The sequence below is a fragment of the Medicago sativa genome, chromosome 4, assembly GCF_051527215.1.
Source record: "Medicago sativa cultivar Bolivia chromosome 4, Bolivia_mono, whole genome shotgun sequence".
Taxonomy (NCBI): domain Eukaryota; kingdom Viridiplantae; phylum Streptophyta; class Magnoliopsida; order Fabales; family Fabaceae; genus Medicago; species Medicago sativa.
This window is the reverse complement of record NC_140752.1, coordinates 89,416,139-89,435,774: the sequence shown is the minus strand read 5'-3', so window position 1 is coordinate 89,435,774 and position 19,636 is coordinate 89,416,139. Positions and strand designations below refer to the sequence as shown.

At 34.2% G+C, this 19,636-nt stretch overlaps 2 protein-coding genes across 9 annotated transcripts; both read right to left on the bottom strand.

The window, feature by feature from the left end:
• Nucleotides 1-1,033: 1,033 nt before the first annotated feature.
• LOC146933477 (uncharacterized) lies at nucleotides 1,034-9,927 on the bottom strand. 8 transcript variants are annotated; one of them, XM_085705252.1, is made up of 16 exons: nucleotides 9,832-9,927; nucleotides 8,564-8,716; nucleotides 7,831-7,983; nucleotides 7,452-7,604; nucleotides 7,076-7,228; nucleotides 6,723-6,875; nucleotides 6,355-6,507; nucleotides 5,981-6,130; nucleotides 5,481-5,684; nucleotides 4,424-4,497; nucleotides 4,074-4,328; nucleotides 2,440-2,646; nucleotides 2,266-2,358; nucleotides 2,069-2,173; nucleotides 1,563-1,949; nucleotides 1,034-1,473 (listed from the first exon to the last, which is right to left on the bottom strand). In XM_085705252.1, exons 2-16 carry the CDS (start codon nucleotides 8,709-8,711, stop codon nucleotides 1,348-1,350), a joined length of 2,514 nt encoding a protein of 837 aa, XP_085561378.1. In that variant the 5' UTR covers nucleotides 8,712-8,716; nucleotides 9,832-9,927; the 3' UTR covers nucleotides 1,034-1,347. The 8 variants fall into 8 exon arrangements, with proteins under 8 accessions (XP_085561378.1, XP_085561377.1, XP_085561380.1 ...); XM_085705251.1 differs by lacking the exon at nucleotides 9,832-9,927 and adding an exon at nucleotides 9,695-9,762; XM_085705254.1 differs by lacking the exon at nucleotides 9,832-9,927 and adding an exon at nucleotides 9,224-9,593.
• Nucleotides 9,928-14,918: 4,991 nt separating this feature from the next.
• Nucleotides 14,919-18,498, bottom strand: LOC146933476 (Pentatricopeptide repeat (PPR) superfamily protein). The gene has a single exon (XM_085705250.1). It carries the CDS (start codon nucleotides 17,675-17,677, stop codon nucleotides 15,572-15,574), a length of 2,106 nt encoding a protein of 701 aa, XP_085561376.1. The 5' UTR covers nucleotides 17,678-18,498; the 3' UTR covers nucleotides 14,919-15,571.
• Nucleotides 18,499-19,636: the final 1,138 nt, after the last annotated feature.

The window sequence follows — 19,636 nt, the reverse complement described above, 5'->3', positions numbered from 1 at the left end:
AATAGCAAAATACAAAAGCATACAAATATGACTCATGTATTCGAAATACCTAATTTCGCATAAAGACGACGAACAAAATAACGTCATACTAAGACGAAGAAATCACAAAAGAAAACTAAATAAATGTGAATCACGTATTTAAATAAAAGAGAATGAGAATAACAATTAAGAGAGGTGATTTGGGGTCAAAAACCAACCCTAAACCACCCTTATTTGTTGTTTAAGAAGAAAAAAATAGGGTTTTAGACGACGTCTCAAACTAATATAATACCAAAAAAATATTACAATTAAATATTATAAATGTCTGAATCTTAGTTTTGCCATTTCCATTTATTAACATCCACCTTTGTTAAATCAAACACCACTCTATACTAAATGACACAATGATTTGGTTATTTACCTTGCTAGAAGAATATCTGTACCAGTTTTTTTAATAATATATGCTACCGGTTTTTTTAAATAAAAGCATTAAAAAGAGTAATTATAATTCACGATTTTTTAAAGAATAAGAGAAAAATTTAGAATTGAATTTGTATGGATTCACAGTGTAAAATCAATTTGGAAAATAGAAAAACCCGATTAGAAAGTAACTACATGCTACCCATACCTTACCAATCAAATGTATCCCGTTTAATAATTTTATTAAAAAATCCATACCAAAAATCATTTCCTTGTAAAAAAAAAAAAAATTACAATGATGTGAAAAACCTTGTAAATATTTTTTTTTTACAATGGTGTGAAAAACTTTGTAACCATTATCTCAATTGGTAAGAACAATGCATAATATTGCTCATAATCTTATGTTTTAGCTTATGTTAGGAGACAAGCTAATAGAGTCGCTCATAATCTTGCTCGAGCGTCTATATTACATGCTAGTCCCAGTATTTTCAATCATCCTTCCTATTGTATTGACTCTATTACTTTAGATGAAATGAAATGAGCTATCTTTCCTTCAAAAAAAAAGAACAATGCATAATATATACAAGGTCCGGGGTTTGAACCCCAGACACCACCAAAAAAAGAAGTAAGATTCTTTTTCGACCGAAAATTTATTACAAATATTGCTAAATGGTGATTGTTTATATGAAATGTTGTGTCCATTTTCTATACAGCACAAAATCAACTGCACAAGCAGGTCCAGTCTACTAGTGACATTAGGGAACAATTATCTATCTTAACACGATTGAAGAAAACATTCATTCCAAAACATAGATGCTCCTAGCGAATGCTTCCGAGAGTTTAAAGCAAATTCCTACATACTCCAAATGTAAACCATATTTACATGATAAATCAAAACAAACTTTTTACTATGATTGTAAGAAGGTTGCAGTTACTTCCTTCACTTTCCTAATACAAGCGATATCTAGCTAATTCTGCCCTAATATCTGTTATCACATCTTCCGCCTCATGGAGTTGTGCTTCAAGCTCTGCAATCTTTTCTTTATCGTCTGATGAGGTCTCTTCATCAGTTTTCTATCACAAAAAAACATAGGTTAATGTAATTTCAAAATTAAAAGCAGTTTGACCCAATGATCGTAAATATGTTTATCTTTTATACTCACTCGTGGACAATATTGAGACAATGCTGACTGGATGGCAGTCTGAACCTGACTGTTGATTTCCTGCATATCTTTTTGACGATACAGTAGTCGAGCCTCACTCTCCTCTCGTTTCCGTCGCTCCTCTGCCAGTTGGGACTCGACCTCAACAAGTTTGGCTCTTAATTCATTGCATTCTTTCCTAGCATTCTCTGCCTCCACCCTTTGGGCATCTAATTCAGCCTGCAGCTCTTGAACTCGAACAGAGCTTGTTGCTGACCTCAATCCTTCTCCAAAACCCTGCATATATGATTGCTTCCCAACCACCGACTTAAAGGCAGTTTCCATTACTTCCACCTCATCCTCAGAATTCTCTAGCAGACTCTCATTGATTTGTTCAGCAACCTTGTCCTATAATGAATACAATTACAATTACAAATACAATACAACAGTCCACAATTTAAACAAGTGGCGGAACATCAAATTCAAGTTATATATAAAATTGCAACAGTGATTTAAAACGTGATTACATGTATTTGCTTAGATGCCTCATTAACCCACTCCCCATTGGCCTTTTTGTGTGTTATCTGCCATAATGTCTGCAAATCAGGCTCCTTTCCAGTCACAGGGTCCCGCTGTTAGATGCATATCCTAGTTAGACTGTTAATAACAAAAAAAAGTCACACGATTTGACAAGGCACAACACCATGTAAAATCGACATCTTACTGCATCAAAGCTAGCTGCTTGAAAGGACTTCTGCCCACTAGTATGATGTATCCGCTGTTTTGCCTTACTTGCCTTGTTTTTAATGCTCCTTATCTGAATAATATTGACAAAAAACATGTTATGGAATTTATTAAAATTTACAGGGTAGGATAGGAACAATATAAATCAATATACCTCAAAAGAAGGACTGCTAAAATAATCAACCAAGAATTTCCAATCAGACTCATTGACGTCATCAGGGATATGCTTCAAGGCTTCTTCCTTTGTTTCAAATTTTAAGTAATGCTCATGAAGCCTGTGGCGCCGACTCCGATATAAACGGCCTGCTTCATCGATAATCGCCTTCCGAACCACATCTGTATCTTGAAGTCTCCAATTGTTCTGTGAAAAGAATACTTCTTTAAACTAAAAAATTCCTCATCCACAATCCTCAATAAATTTCGAAGAAAACAAATTGGAGGAAATAAATTTCGCCAGAGTCAAAACAGAACAAATGGAGCTTCTGCGGAGACACAAAGTACAAGTAGAAGAGCAGCTAGGGAAGAACACTAGAATACAACATAAGAGAACACATACAAGCAAGACTGTACTTTTTTATAGATGGCAAATACCGTAATTAAAACACACACCAATGTAGTACGGAAGAGAAGTCTCTCCTCCAAGGATTTTCCCTTACCCTTACAACTGTGCCATGACACATTTTACTCAATGCAAAAAATACGAATGAACTAACTTATATCTTCCTCCTATTTTAAGCCAACCCGCTGTCCTTCCAACCTCTGCAACTAGTTGTTCAAAGCATTGATACTCTACTCTGTCACTAACAATTGATATTTAATAAACTCCAACACACACACCCCCAAAAAAAAAAAAAAAAAAGAACATGATATTCCAAAAAATTGGGCAAAAATTTCAAGAAAGGAAGAACTGTCTCAAATGTAACGCAAATGTAAAACCAATATGTTTTCTAATGCCATAGGGGTTACGCTGAGTCCCCACATCGAAGATATGGCCAAAGTGGTCCGTAGAAAGTTTCGTCACTCCTTACTCGTCATCCCATGAGCTAGCTTTTTGGGTTGCGTTAGACCTTAGTCAAATTTTAATATGAACAAATGATGGTATGATGGAATGCCAGGATGGCAGCAACGGTCTCCAACAAATCCCCTCACGCCTACCACTGGACCTTTGGGGCATGGATGTATGATGACTGCAATGAAGGCAGCCAGTGTTTCCAACACACACATCAAAAGTCCTGAGCCTTATAAGGACTACTTTGGGCATAGCTCTACTGAATGTGTGATCTTAATAGGTTACTATGCAGTATGTTGGGTATTAATGTTATACAACGTGGGAGTGGCATATTTATAATCTAATAACGTGGCAAAATATAACAGACCAATCGACATAAAATTATAATAATTTTCATAATATGAGAGGGTAAAAAAAACTATATAGAACCACTAAATTTTTCCATAAAAAAAAACACATGATTTATCGGCAAATCATTTACATGTCGTATAAAACTGAATCAATACAAAACTAACAAAAAAGTTTGAACATGAAAATGAGCAAGGCAGAGGATGACATGAAACAGAGAGGTGGAGCTATGTGACTACGTTGGTGTGGATTTCTTCTATGGGGACCTTGAAGCCCCCACGTTATTAACTTAATTGGCTGGGGCCAAAATAGAGTCCCCTCAACTGGGGGACATAATCAGACGGCTTAGTGGGTGGGGCTTAATTGACAGCTATAAGAACGATAATCACAAGTAAAACAAACCAGAATCAACGTGAATGCCAATAACATACCAGAACTTTTTCCACTATAGTATCTTTAGTACTTTGTGGAACACTGCTCCACTTGTTCACATTAAAACGGGCGTTCTTGCGAACAATAATAGAAAGATCAGTAATGAAGTCATTACGGCCTGGACCTACAGCCACCAGCCTTGTAGGATGAATATCAACATCCAACTTTCCATCTCGACTCAGTTTACGCTTCATTTCAAGCATCAACCCTCTTGTTTGTCCTCTTACTTTATTCTTACGCCTGACTCTTGTATCTGAAGCAAAATACAATAGGAAAATAAGAGAATTTTCAAATATAGCCTCAAAGCCATGAACTATAGAACCATTGAAATGAAAACATTCAACTTTCCATCTGCATTCTGTGGATGGTTCTTCTGATTCATTGACCCTCTTGGTCGCCCTGGTCCCCTTTGCATTAACAATTCTAAAACATACAAAAACCATTAATAATAAGACATCTGCAATTGAAATTATTCTTAACTATCGTTTAAGAATGGAATAAAGGACACCAAGCAAACTTACAGACCAACTATAAATTAATTACTCGAGTTGATTACTAAGTATAGTATGTACTAGGTTCAAATCCTAAGTTTTTCTCGCATTCCATAGCCACGTAGTGGGATAAGGCTTGGTTGTTGTTGTTGAGTCGATTACTAAGTATGTCATGCCATCTATTATTTATAATCTATAATATATTATAAATTATGGTTTCTCTCAATCTTGACTTTTTCGATTAATGATTTTGTAGAATATCCTCAATTAATATCAAACAAAATAATCTCAAATAATGCAACGTTGCAGCAATTTCTTCCTTTCATACAGGGCCGGACCAATAATCCTCAAAAATAAGTGAGGCTCAAAGCAAGTTTTGATATATGAGGCCTTTTGTGTCTGCATGTGAGGCCTTTTCCCTATAAAATCTAATGATTTTTTTTGCCGGTAGGCCTAAAGCGAGGGCTTTAGTGGCCTTACCCTCGGGCACTGATTTTTAACATATTCATTGCAGAATATAAACAGAATTGATATGTTAAAAGTCTATGACGTATCAACAAATGACATTGATGTCTTCATTCTATAAACAAATATGTGGAGTTCTAAACTGTTTTCTTTTACTAGTAAATGTTAGAACTGTATGTTAATGTTATGGTGTGGGTGGGGATAGAACCTTCAACCTCCTTATCATTGCACTCCATAATTCCCCCACCCCAACAACCTTACATCCCCTGAGTTCTAAACTGTATTCTTGGAATTCTTTGTTGATGAAATCATTTGAGACAAACAATTTATTTATAGTTTATAAATTAAATTATAACACGCAGAACACAACATGTAAAACTATAACATGGAGGATGATTGAAGTTCTGTTTTGAAGGAAATAATTAAAAGTTGAGCATTGTGAAATTGTACCTGTCTCCTGCTCCTCTACAGAGTCAGGATCATCTTCCAATTCATTTGATTGATTCTCCTGCTCCTCTAAAACGTCAGGAGCAACTTCCAACTCATTTGATGGATTATTAAGAACAACAGTTTCGACATTTGAATTTTGTTTAACCTTCTTCTGAAGACTTGACACTTTTGGCCGACATCTTCCCTTTCTCTTTGCCATGGAACCTAAAAATGAATTTTGGAAAACAGAATCAAAACTAAGAACAGCATATCATACATATGCTTTTCTAGAGGAACATATAGGCCTATTTGAAGTGCTATTAGGGCCCTAAAAATTATTTCAATTCAACAACCAGACACAATCTGTTTACCAAAATCTGGACTGTATTCAATTCCCAATAAGGAATAGAAGTTAACAAGAGAATATGAAAACGGGAATCCATGTGTACGTGTCTCCTACTCCTCTACAAACCCAGTATCAAGTGGAACAGGCGAGTATGACAAAGTAAGTCCATGTGTACCTGTCTCCTCCTCTACAAACTCGGGATCAACTTCCAAATCATTTGATGGATTATCAAGAACAACCGGTTTGACATTTGCACTCTCTTTAACCTGCTTCTGAAGACTTGACGCTTTAGGCCTACCTCTTAACTTTCTCTTTGCAATGGTACCTGAAAATGAATTTCAAAAAACAAAGAATCAGAACTAAGAACAGCATATCATACATAAGCTTTCATAGAGGAGCACGTAGGCCCATTTGAAATGCTATTAGGGCCCTGAAAATTATTTCAATTCAACATCCAGAAACAACTCGTTTACCAACATCTGGACTGCATTCAATTCCCGGTAAGGTAGGAGTTAACAGGAGAGTATGATAAAGGGAATCCATTTGTACCTGTTGCCTGCTCCTCTACAAACTCAAGATCAACTTCAAATTCATTTGATGGATTATCAAGAACAGCCGTTTTGACATTTGCGCTCTGTTTACCCTGCTTCTGAAGACTTGACACTTTAGGCCTACCTCTTAAATTTCTCTTTGAAATGGTACCTGAAAATGAATTTCAAAAAACGAACAATCAGAACTAAGAACAACATATCATACATATGTTTTCATAAAGAAGCATGTAGGCCATTTTGATGATCTATTAGGGCCCTAAAAATTATTTCAATTCAACATCCAGAAACCAAAATCAGGACTCTATTCAATTCACAATAAGGAATATGAATTAACAAGACAATATGATAAAGGGAATCCATGTGTACCTGTCTCTTGCTTCTCTACAAACTTGGGATCAACTTCTAATTCATTCGATGGATTATCAAAAACAGCTGTTTTGACATTTGCACTTTGTTTACCCTTCTTCAAAAGACTTGACGCTTTAGGCCGACCTCTTCCCTTTCTCTTTGCCATGGTACCTGAAAAATGAATTTCAGAAAACAAAAAATCAGAACTAAGAACAGCATATCATGCTTTCGTAGAGGAGCCTGTAGGCCCATTTGAAGTGTTATTATGGCCCTGAAAATTATTTCAACTCAAAATCTGGATTGTATTCAATTCCCAGTAAGGAATAGGAGTTAATAAGAGAATATGATTGATAAAGGTAATCCATGTGTACCTGTTTCTTGCTCCTCTACAAACTCAGGATCAACTTCCAATTCATTTGATGGGTTATCAAGAACAGCTGTTTTGACATTTGCGCTCTGCTTAACCTTCTTCTGAAGAGTAGACGCTTTAGGCCGATCTCTCAAATTTCTCTTTGGCATCGTACCTGAAAATGAATTTCAGAAAACAAAGAATCAAAATTAAGAGCATATCATACATATGCTTTCGTAGAGGAGCATGTAGGCCCATTTGAAGTGTTCTAAGGCCCCTGAAAACTATTCCAATTCAACATCCAGAAATAACCCGTTTACCAAAATCTGTATTGTATTCAATTCCCAGTAAGGAATAGGAATTAACAAGATAATATGATAAAGGGAATCCATGTGTACCTGTCTCCTGCTCCTCTACAAGCTCAGGATCAACTTCCAATTCATTTGATATATTATCAAGAACAGCTGTTTTGACATTTGCACTCTGTTTAACCTTCTTCTGAAGACTGGACGCTTTAGGCCGATCTCTTAAATTTCTCTTTGACATGGTACCTGAAAATGAATTTCAGATGACAAAGAATCAAAATTAAGAACAGCAAATCATACATATGCTTTCGTAGCGGAGCATGTAGGCCCATTTGAAGTGTTATTAGGGACCTACAAATTATTTCAATTCAACATCCAGAACCAACTCGTTTACCCAAATCTGGATTGTATTCAATTCACGGTAAGGAATAGGAGTTAATAAGAGAATATGATAAAGGGAATCCATGTGCACCTGTCACCTGCTGCTCTACCAACTCAGGATCAACTTCAAATTCATTTGATCGATTATCAAGAACAGCCGATTTGACATTTGCTCTCTGTTTAACCATCTGCTGAAGACTTGACGCTTTAGGCCGATCTCTTAACTTTCTCTTTGCCATGGTACCTGAAAATGAATTTCAGAAAACAAAGAATCAGAACTAAGAACAACATATCATACATATGCTTTCGTAGAGGCGCACGTAGGCCCATTTGAAGTGCTATTATGGCCCTGAAAAGGAAAATTTTCTTTAGGCTTGTCCAATTTCTCTTAAGCTTCCCTGAGTGGCACTTAAGTACCGCTTGGCTCTCCAACGGCAGTTAAGTGTTGTTCGGCACTTTTGAGAGCAGCTTAAGCACCTTTTAAATCGGTATAACCAATTTAAAAATTTCACCGAACGACAGTTAACTGCCTTTTGGGGTATTAAGGTAATTTTGGGGTGGCTGGGAGAAATATTAGAAGCCTAATGAGCAATTTTCCCCTGAAAATTATCAATTCAGCATCTAGAAACAATTCGTTTACCAAAATTTGGACTGTGTTCAAATCCCGGTAAGGAATAGGAGTAAACAAGCTGATTCAAAAAAAAAACAAAAATAGGAGTAAACAAGAGAATAAGATAAAGGGAATTTGTGTGTCCCTGACTACAGCTCCTCTACAAATCCAAGATCAACTGGAGCAGAATATGATAATGTGAATTCAGGTTTACCTGTCCCCTGCTCCTCTACAAACCCAAGATCAACTTCCAATTCAAATGATGGATTATTAAGAACAACCGGTTCGACACTTGCACTGTGTTTAACCTTCTTCAGAAGACTTGACGCTTTAGGCTGACCTCTTCCCTTTCTCTTTGCCATGGTACCTGAAAATGAATTGGAAAACAAAGAATCAGAACTAAGAACAGCATATAATACATATGCTTTCATGGAGGAACACATAGGCTCGTTTGAAGCACTGTTATGGCCATAGAAATTATTTCAATTTAACATCCAATAACATTTTTATATGAAAAAGTTTTTAAGGGAAATGTTTTCAAAACCTATAGCTAACATATTTCTACCATTATTTTCTGCTTTTTATGAAAATGAAAGCAGAAAATGGCTCAAGTAACGGGGCCTTAGTTTACTAAAATCTGGACGTTATTCAATTCCTAATACCCAATGGTTCAAATAAGTATAACAAAACATAATGCACTTATAACCCACCAAATGGTTTAGTTTGCAACAAATTACAAGTACGATACTCAAACTGAGCCATCCAAGTTGTGAAGAGATTAGTCTTAAATTGGTACAACAATGCATTATTACATTTCATAGATGACAATGTTCAAAAAAAAAAAAAAAAAAAAGATGATAGATGGCAAAAGTACCCAACACTAATATACAATGATGCTAAAAAAACGGATAGAATAAACCATGGTTTTATAAAATATCAGCAAATCTGCTAAATATGGACAACAGAAACATAAAGTTATGTTGCGTTTGAAGAGATAATAATTGTTAGGTTCAAGTGTGAGTGGTTGAGTCACACAACTACTATAAATTAGCGTTGCTCAACGCTGGATATATAAGATACATCTAAGGATGGAGCATTGGTTTGTTGTTGCCCAAGCGCTCCCCAGTCCCCAATATTCCCGAACAATAGCAATGGATTATGCACTACAACGCAAGGGTTGCGTTCAAGAACATAAACCCTGCCATTTTCTGAGCGTGAAAAAGAAAAGAATATTCGTTACTATTCATCATGAACTCTCAAGAGCATCAACATAAAAAAAAAAAAATGCTTTATTGAAAATAAGAAAAATAATAAATCATTAAAACGAAAAAAACATAGCACCCACAATACTGTAAGCAAAAACATAGCTCCAATGACATAAGTAACGTAACAGTTCGCGATTTTAATACGCGTGAAATGAGAAGCGTAGAATGGTGATAATAGATAGAAGAAGCTACAGTGAGAAAGTCGAAAGAGACTAACCGATCGGAGACGGTAGTGGTCGGAATTATTACCGACGACGGCGCGGTGGGTTGAGAATCGCGGTAGTAGAGCGGAAGGGTTATTTATATATTAATTAATTAATTTACTAATAGCTATGACTCATATTGTAAGAGAACTTACTTTTTACTATTAGATTAGTTATGACAATTTAAATTTAAAAGTGTGTTTGACATAATTTTAACAAGTTTTTTTGAGGGATAATTACGACATAATTTTAACGAGTTAAAAAATATGTATAATTACGTTTTTTTAAGTACAAAATTACATTTATATTATATGTCATGAATTGTTGTAAAATGTAATTTACGTCGATCATTTTTGGTATAAAAGATATAACAATAGTAGTTTACAAGACACTGCTTAAAGGAAATAACCTTTTACACACTCTCTCTTAACAAGTAAATCATAGTTTTTACTTTTTTTTTTTTTTTTAAGTAAATCATAGTTTTTACTTAAAAATAATAATAAATACACCTTCCGGTCACTAATATAAGCAAAAGTTTGATTTTTAGATTCATTCATTAAATGACGTATGTAGTCTTTATTATAGACTACATACATCATTTAATGAATGAATCTAAAAATCAAATTTCGATTTTTAGAATCTAAAAATCAAATTACCGGAGGGTGTAATTGTTTTCTCTCTTTATCCAAAATTGTAACGCCCACTTTGATATTTAATTATTTTTATTAAGTTAGAGTCTATTTATGTGATTTATTTTAAATATGTGAGGTGTTAGTATTTTATTAAGTGACTTTATTCTATTATTTATTAGAATATGAGAATTATTAGTGTAAGTGGAATTGGGGGTTAGAATAGAAAGAAGAATAAGTTATTGGGCCTAAACAGATTAGGAAGAGTATTTGGTATTATAAATAAGGAAGTTTAGGTTAGAAAGAGTTTTTACGAAAAACCGCTTTTTGGAAAAGAGGAGAACTAGGGAGGAGAAGAGAAGAGAAGAGAAGAACATAGAGAAGAAGGCTGCATCGAAATTCTAAGGTAAGGGTGAGACTATCTTTCACTAATATTAAGTCTGTAGATCATTAGATTGCATCTAACATGTTTTAGGATGAGTTTGTGAGATTATAAGAAATTAGGGTTTGAGTGAGAATTAATGATTAGATGATGAAAAACTGCTAAATTGATGTAACAGGGAGTTTTATTATTCAATCTAGATAGCATATTCATGTGGGTTCCGATGTTTCCTTAATTCTTGTGATGGTTCTGTGTTAATTTCGTATTCTTCCATATGGTATATTGATTTTGGATTTTGAATAATAATTATATAGATGATAATCATATATTTGAGAAATTGAATTGAAACTTTCGATAAAGCCCCTGATATTATTATATAACTTTTGGCTCTTTCAATCTAGATATTTTTGGTTACTCGTTTACTACATTTTGATTAACTTTGTAACCTAGATTTATTTTGTTGGGAGGCATTGACTAGGCCTTAATTTTTTTGAAATTGATCAGAAGAAGTTTATCGCCTCTTAGTTATACCAAAGTATTAGATGGACCTGATTTCTAGACAAGCTTATTCATGCTTTAATTCAATACTGTGTATTGTATAGGCCTTCTTTTATTAGATAAGACTTTATCTGGATCGAGTAAAATAGTTCGGTTCCTGTTAGAATTCAAGCTCTATTTTAGTGCCTATAAATAAGATACATATGAAACGAAACAAAGTTTTCTTTAATTGCTAGTATTCTTTTGTGGATCGATTGAAAATAGCAATATGCGAAACCTTATGCCAGGTTTAAATATGTGAGTCTGTGACTATGTTCTAACTAGATTATTATATTTTATTATGTCTGGATTATTATATACTTTAAATGGTAGTAACTATATTTATATAGACATGGTAATTGATGAAGAAGATATGCGTATTCATTCAGTCATGCGGGTTCATTGTTTCCGTTCAGTCACTATGCACTTTTATACGGTGGGAAAGCTTCAATTTAGGTATGGGGTGAGAGAGAAGAGTTCGAATCATGAGTGTAAATTAAATGAGATGAACGGGAGAGCCGTATTTCCCAAAGTTCATTCGGGGCTCACCGCGACGGTTGTAGCCCTTTGAGAGAATAATTAATTAATGTGTAAATTTAGATGTGGGAGGTTAAAAGAAGAATTAGAAACATTATTAAGGTGTTGCTTGATTTAAATTATATGAATATGTGGTATTTGAAGTCATGGGTAAATTTGTGGGTGCTTATGCTTGATTTGCTGCAACTATTTAGATTGATGACTTATTTAATGATTGATATGATGTGATGTTGTTATTTATGCAGTATATGTGTTATTTATGATGCTTATGATTGATGCGATGTTTGAGATGTTATGATTATCATTGATGCTGTTGTACTATGATGCTGATATGAGATGAATTATTTATATGCTGCATATACTGCTGAGTCTTATTTAAGATATAAGTGTCGGTCTAAGTCAAGGAGTTATAAGATGTTCATGAAGTTCTAAGACGTAAGATGTTGAGTCCATGCATACTCATTTAAAGATGAGGGTTCATGCCCTGGAGCTTTTGCTCAACCAGAGACGAGGGCTCATGCCCTAGGAGCTTTTGCTCAATAGCGACGAGGGCTTATGCCCTAGGAGTATATTTATGCTCATAAGCGACGAGGGCTTATGCCCTAGATTGGTACCACATGCATTTGCATTTTCATGATGATCAAAGACGGTTTAAGACGTTAAGAGTTGTATAGTCGAGTCTAGATGCATTGTCAAGTCAAGTTGTTAAGTTGTGATGTTTTAACGAATTACTTTGTGATGCCTTTTAATATGATGATATGTGATGATGATTGTGACTGTTATATGATGATATATTGCTAAGATGAAATGATGATGTCTATGTATTTGATTATAATTGTTAAATTATAAGATGTTTATATTGTTAAATGTAATTTATGATTTATGAGCTTGATATTATTGTTTGAGAAATCTCACCCCTTCTGCTTAAAAATGTTGCTCTTCGTATGGGTAACTTGCAGCTAATCAAGATTAGGCGTGGTCGTGAGTGGACTCCTCACAAGTGTGTCTTTAGGTGCTCTGATACGTAACGGGATGGGAGTTTTGACATTGTTTTCTATTCCTTATGTATTGTCTTATGAGAATTTATAATGAAGTTGTTGAAATTGAACTTACTATTATGTTTAGACTATTATGAGACTTTTATGATGAGGCCTTCGTGCCAAAGGCTAGTTTAGATGATGAATAATTCCGCTGCAAAGTATTAATTAATTGTTGATTGAATTTCGAAGGATAAATATTAATTTATTCCATTTATGATTTTTAAAGAAATGTGACATTCCGTTTTGTGATGAAAAAACTCTGATAATTGTTATGAAATTTTTACGTTGGGAAAACGGGGTGTTACAAAAATCATCCATCTTTATCTTTTTAACTTTATTTTAATCTAAACAATTTATTTTCACATATATCTAGATTTTTTTTCTTTATGATTTCGTCATCTAACAGTTGTGTTGTTCGTCGTCTTGTGCGACTTTGTTCGATTTATTGTTTCGTTACGATGTTCATATGGTATTGAAAAAACAGTTATTCTATCAATGATTTGTGTGTAATGTTGCAAATCCAAAGACATGGCTATTCAAATCATTTTAATATTATCATATTATTTATTGACATTTTCCGTTTTATGCTATTAACTTGGATGTTGCGAGTTTGTTTGCAAATTTAACTTTTACTTTTTTAGCAATGTTGAATGTTGTAATCTATCAATTTGAATGAATGAATATCATTTTATTCTTGTCAAACAAAAATCTTTTACAACAATTTTAGTTGTGGTAAAAATACTTTATCCTAATGATATAATCGTTGTGACATGTCAAATAAGACAATAATAAAACTGTTACAAATAAAATTACAAAAATATAACTAGCATATTGAAGATTAAAAAAAAACCGTTTGAAGCATAAATAAAACTGCAAATTTTATCAAAACTTTTTAGTAACTGTTTTACAAAAGTGAATTGAACATCAAACGGATTCATATCGTATGGTTGTGAAATACATATGTGGGGGACAAAGTGCAAATAAAACTGGAAATTTTACCGGAAAAACCTTTCTATTAATTGCTTTGCAAGACCGAATTGAACATCATATCGATTCATATTATATGGTTTCATAACGTAAGGTTGTTAAGTAGAGATGTGAGATAAGAGTGGGAGGACAAAAACAATTGATATTCACCATTAATGTTTGGTTCACAAGAGAAATTGTGAAGAGAAAGACAGGTGAGAGAGAGTTTGAGAAGAGAGAAATATGCGAGAAATAGAGTAGATTTGAAGTATTGTTTGGTTTAAGAGAAGAAGAAGAGAAATAGGGAAGAGAGAAACACAATTGTTTTTTGAATTGACAAATAAGCCCCTATTTAAAAATATATTTATACTAAAGTTTTATTGTCAAATTTAATTTATTTTTCGTTAAACCTCTTATTGTCAGTTTTTAAAAAGTAAGTATATTTATTATTATCGTTGTTGAATAACGATTGTGAATATAATAATTTCCTTAAAAAAAATTGTGGATGTAATAAAAATTTGCAATTCTCATAAAAAAAATAATCAAAGAAACCTCGAAATTGCTCGCCATTAATTAGCGAATTACACAGTAAATAGAATAAACAACACGTTGTAGCTAGCTACTTGCAATTTGATATTGCTTTATAATATCATCATCACATTCCCTTCAGCTGTGGAGCAATGAAAGTTTGGGGACTCGTCAAATAAAAATTAAAGCATGTGTAAGAAATGAAAGCAAGGGTAAAGCTGTAATTATCAGTATATGTTACCCCTCTCTCCATTTTCTTCGCTGTCCAGCAGAGAAATCAAAAAGGTGATATTTTATCTCTCATATTTCTCTCTCTTTAACTTCTCTCCTCCACCAAACTGAAGAAATTGAGCATTTCTCTCCTATCTCTCTCTTTGCTAACTCTCTCTTCACAATTTCTCTTCAAACAAACAGACCCAAGCTCTATATTAACGGTGAAGTAGAGATGTAAGATAAGAGTGAAAGGAATAAATCGGAGTGAATTGACAAAAAAAAGGACAAAATAGGCATATGATACAAACAATAGATAGATAGATACACTGCACTGAAATTCTTAGTTCATAGTTAAAAAAACTATTAAAAGTAAACTAATAAAAATCGCCCCCATAAATAACAAACAATCTCAAAACCTTATTGCCTAAATCTTTTCTCTCTCCACCTACATTTTTCCAACCTGCCTTGGTTCCTTCTTAGGATCATCTCATATATCTTGCAATATTAGGAAACTTGATTTCTTGTACTTCATATTACGGAAAAGATGAGATTCTATCCCCGACTCCTTGTTGGTGGTGGTGACTCCAGTTCATGTTTCTTACCTTGAATCATCTACTCTTTCTCGCAAAATGTTCCTTTTGCTCCTAAGAATCTTCTTATCTTAGTTCATACAGGTGTCAATGAGTGTGCAGCGTATAACAAAAAAAATTTAGTGCACGGAAGGAAAATGAACTAAGAATCCATTAACAGTCCACTTAGAATCTACAGAGTGTCATACCAAACTTTTCACTCCATCCTTTGTTATCAAGGATCTGTAGTGTATAATAAACAAAAATTTCCACTGATATTCATATTTCCTCGGTATTTTCAGTGTAAACTATTTTAAACTGTCTAATGAACAAATTAATAAATAAACAATGTTCTACCAATAATCCCCACAAGAACATATGCCATTCTTAAAGTGATGAAAACGGCTAGAATCTCTGACAACAATCTCTCTGTTAACAATCTTTGCCATAAGCGTTATTGCAGTATGACAATCCCCACATACACGTAGATTTTTCATTATAGTTATTGTACTTCCTTCCACAGTGCTAAGCAATCCAAATGCAATTGCAAGCCTTTCACTATGGTATGATAACATTTCTTCATTTTGCTCAATTTCAACATCATGCAAGGCAAATTGTTGATCAGGAATATAACCCAGTTCTTTTAACTTTATTCCTAACCACGCTAACTTTTCATAGATTTTCTCGGTTAGAGGATGGGACCTATCTGCAGACAGAAATTCATGCCTCATTCCTTTTAAGGTTATCCAACTTGACCCAGGTTGTTTTACAATTCCATTATGTTTCATTTTCATCCTAATCCTTGCAACTTCTGACCATCTTCTAGAAGATGCATACAAGTTCGACAGCAGCACGTATGCAGCACTACAATCAGGCTCCATTTCAAATATCCGTTTCGCAGCTCTTTCTGCAACATCCAAACTAGAATGCACCCTGCAAGCACTCAGCAAAACCAGCCATACCATTGAGTTTGCTTCCACAGGCATGCTCGTCGCCAGCGCTTCCGCTTCCTCCACCTCTCCACACCGGCCAAGCACATCCACCATACAAGCATAGTGCTCAACCGTCAGCTTCATTGATCTTTTCCGAGCAAAATACCCAAAAAAACACCTTGCCTTTTGTAACATCCCGGACCTGCTACAAGCAGAAAGCAAACCAGTCAACGTGATCTCATCAGACTCAACTCCTTCCCTCAACATTTCTTTAAAAAGCACCAAAGCCCATGTTCCACATCCATGCTGAGCACAACCAACAATCACAGAATTCCAGGACACAACATTCTTCTCACCAATCCCCTTAAACACACACAATGCATCACCAATAAAACCACATTTACTATACATAACAACAAGAGAATTCCCCGTATAGACTGCATTTACCAAACCCATTTTAATTCCTGCAGCATGAATCACTCTACCCTTCTCAAGATCCTCCAACCCAACACACGAATTCAAAGCACTGGTAAAAGAAGACTCGTTAGGCACCACATTGAATCTCACCATCTCACTAAAAACCTCCAATGCTTCCACATGCTTATCATTCAAACCATACCCGGTCAAAAGAGCAGTCCAAACCACTACATTCTTACAAACAGTCTCACCAAAAACGTTAAAAGCATCATCCATTCTCTTACAACACGCGTAAAAAGTAACTAGCGAAGCAGACACAAACTCATCAAAACCACAACAAAAACCAAACTTAAACATACAACAATGAATCTGAATACCCGCGTAAAAATCCAAAATTTTAGCAGCAGCAGACAAGCCACAAACCAAAGTAGTTGAAGAAATTCCAACACCAGAAAAACCCACCATCTTCTTAAACAAAAACAATGCTTGATAACTCATTCCATTACGATCCAACCCAGCAATAATCGAAGTCCAAGAAATAACATCCCTGGACGGCATTTCACCGAACAAACGAAGAGCATCATTAACTCTACCATTATTACAATAGCCATTAACCATAGCATTCCATGTGGCAACGTCTTTATCAACATACGGCATTGCATTAAAAAACCTTTCAGCTTCGTTAACTCTTCCTGTTGATAAGAAACCGTGGATTATCGTTGTCCATGAAATTGAATTCCTCAGCGGCATTGCATCGAACAGTTTAACTGCAGTGACAAAATCGTTGCAGATGATTGAGGCTTTGATGATGGAATTCCATGAGATAGTGTCTTTGGTGTTTGATGGGATTTGGTTGAAGAGGTTGATTGCTTCATGGAGATTGTTATTGTGAGCATAAGCGAGGAGTAGCTTGGTGTAGAGTGACACGTGAGGGGAAGGGATTTTGTTGAAGACAGCACGTGCAGAGTCTAGTTTTTGGTTTTTGAGGTGGTTTAAGAAATTGGAGGTTAGTAAGGAAGTTGAAGAGGGTTTGGGGTTTTGAATAAGAGTGGTAAATGGTGTCGTACGACATTTCAGATGGGTGGTTATTTGGCTCGTGAATTTTAGCATGAAGGGAATAATAATGTGTCAATATCATTTCACAGCTTCGGACTTGGAGGCAAATGAAAGGAAGATCACAGATGAAAATGCTCCCGATGCTGGTGCACCTTTGTAACAGATAGAAGAGGAAACGCGCGCGTAGTTTTTTTTTTGTTTTTTTCTTCTTTTCAATTTGTCGTGGCTTAGAAAACTTTTAATCCCAGTTTATTGAAGACAATCATATCCATGTTAGTTGGGACCAATTCTTGCCTCGACCTAAAGATTTAGACACATGATTTGATCACACGCTTTACATAATTATTTTAAAAACACTCATTATTTAATTATCAAATTTTCTTAATTTTCTATTTTTTTTTAGTGTGACCAAAGCCCTATGTCCATATAAGAGTTATTCGTTAGTTGAATATGAATCATATGTCTGATCCATCAATGTTATGTCATATCCGCTCTGCAATAAAATATAAATAAAAGTGGTAGTTAAAAAGTTGATGTCTGTAGTTAAAAATTCAATTCACATACTTTAACTTTTCATCTATTTTTTCATATATTTCATATTACTTTATTTAAAAATAAATTGTATTGTTAAATAAATTTTACCTCAAAGGTATACCCTTCCAAACTCCAGGGTAAATAAGAAGAATTTACCTTGGAGATATAAATTAATTGCTTTAAATAGTAGTATAAATAACCACCTCATTAGTGGGTAACTTCTTCATTTGTAATTCCACTCATTTTCATAAGTATAGGAGTTTTATAACTTTTCTCTCTTTCCTTCCATGGAAACCATGTATTATAACACAATTTTGGTTTTATTTTTGCCACACAAATGATCAAAACTAGTATGGAAACCCGTGCCAAGCACGGGCTAGAATTTCGTCATACTTAAGAGAGAGGATATTGTGATATGTCAAATGCAGTTCAAGCTCAATATATACAACAAATAAATGAAAAAACTCATACTTAAGTTTTAATATTTTGGATGAAAATGTGGTATCATTCTCACATATGTGGTTGAACTTCCTCAAATGTGTCGATTCACACCAGTGGTTGGTCCTTTAGAAGGCCTAACAGTTGTATGATATCTCAATTTAACATTGTGAGAGTGCACGGGCGTGGTTCTTTGTGGTGGATCACGAACACATATAGTCTGACATTTAACAAAGAGATGTGAATGTATCAAGTGAGTTAAAATTCCAGTGTATGTAGGAGTAGATGTTGAACTACATATAAATGATATGACTCATACACCTAATATCTTAAAATTTTGGGTGAAAATGTGATATCAATCTCAATTGTGTAGTTGTTTTTAGCCTAATATGATTCAATTGTGTAGTTGCTATTAGTTTAATATGATTATGCAACCCAATAGTCTCTAACGGAACTGTCAACATTATGATAAATTATTTTGTTAGTTTTTTGGATTTGTTTAAATTTTAGTTTCTGGATGTCATTCCCTTTCATGCAAAAAATATTATTTAATTTCTGTTATTTCAAATTGTTTCACTTTTGTTCTTTGGTAGGATCTGACGATGGAAAAATGTAAATGTGTTCTATTGAATTGACAAAATACATGTTTATTTTACAATTTGAATTGATGTGGCATTTTTTCTTTAATAAGTATACTATTTTGGTAGCATAAATACCAATAATCTCCATCTCCTTCAACAAATTTGTAAAATTACCAACAACTCGCTATTTCCTATACTCTCGCGAATGAAAATTCATTTAGTTTTGTCAATTATAAGACTTTTACAACTTTCCGCTTATAAATAAGGTAATTAATAAAAATATTAATGCATGTTTACACAGACACAGTCTTGTCAAATATATCACATGTGTAAACTTTTTTATGAGGTGTATTAGTGTTTAATACTCTTTAGAATGTGAAGATGTCAGGTGTACTTTTAATTTTTAGGAAGACATTTGCATATAATAGAGATGTCTTCTTGTGGTCTGTCAAAAAACTTC

Coding starts and splice junctions, on each gene's coding strand:
- LOC146933477 (XM_085705251.1), bottom strand. CDS start 9,728: ATGTCATTGGAGCTATGTTTTTGCTTACAGTATT. Junction 7,605..7,830: donor GGTAGAGCAGCAGGTGACAG/GTGCACATGGAT, acceptor ATTCATTTTCAG/GTACCATGTCAAAGAGAAAT. Junction 1,950..2,068: donor AGGCATCTAAGCAAATACAT/GTAATCACGTTT, acceptor TATTCATTATAG/GACAAGGTTGCTGAACAAAT.
- LOC146933476 (XM_085705250.1), bottom strand. CDS start 17,677: ATGCTAAAATTCACGAGCCAAATAACCACCCATCTGAAATGTCGTACG.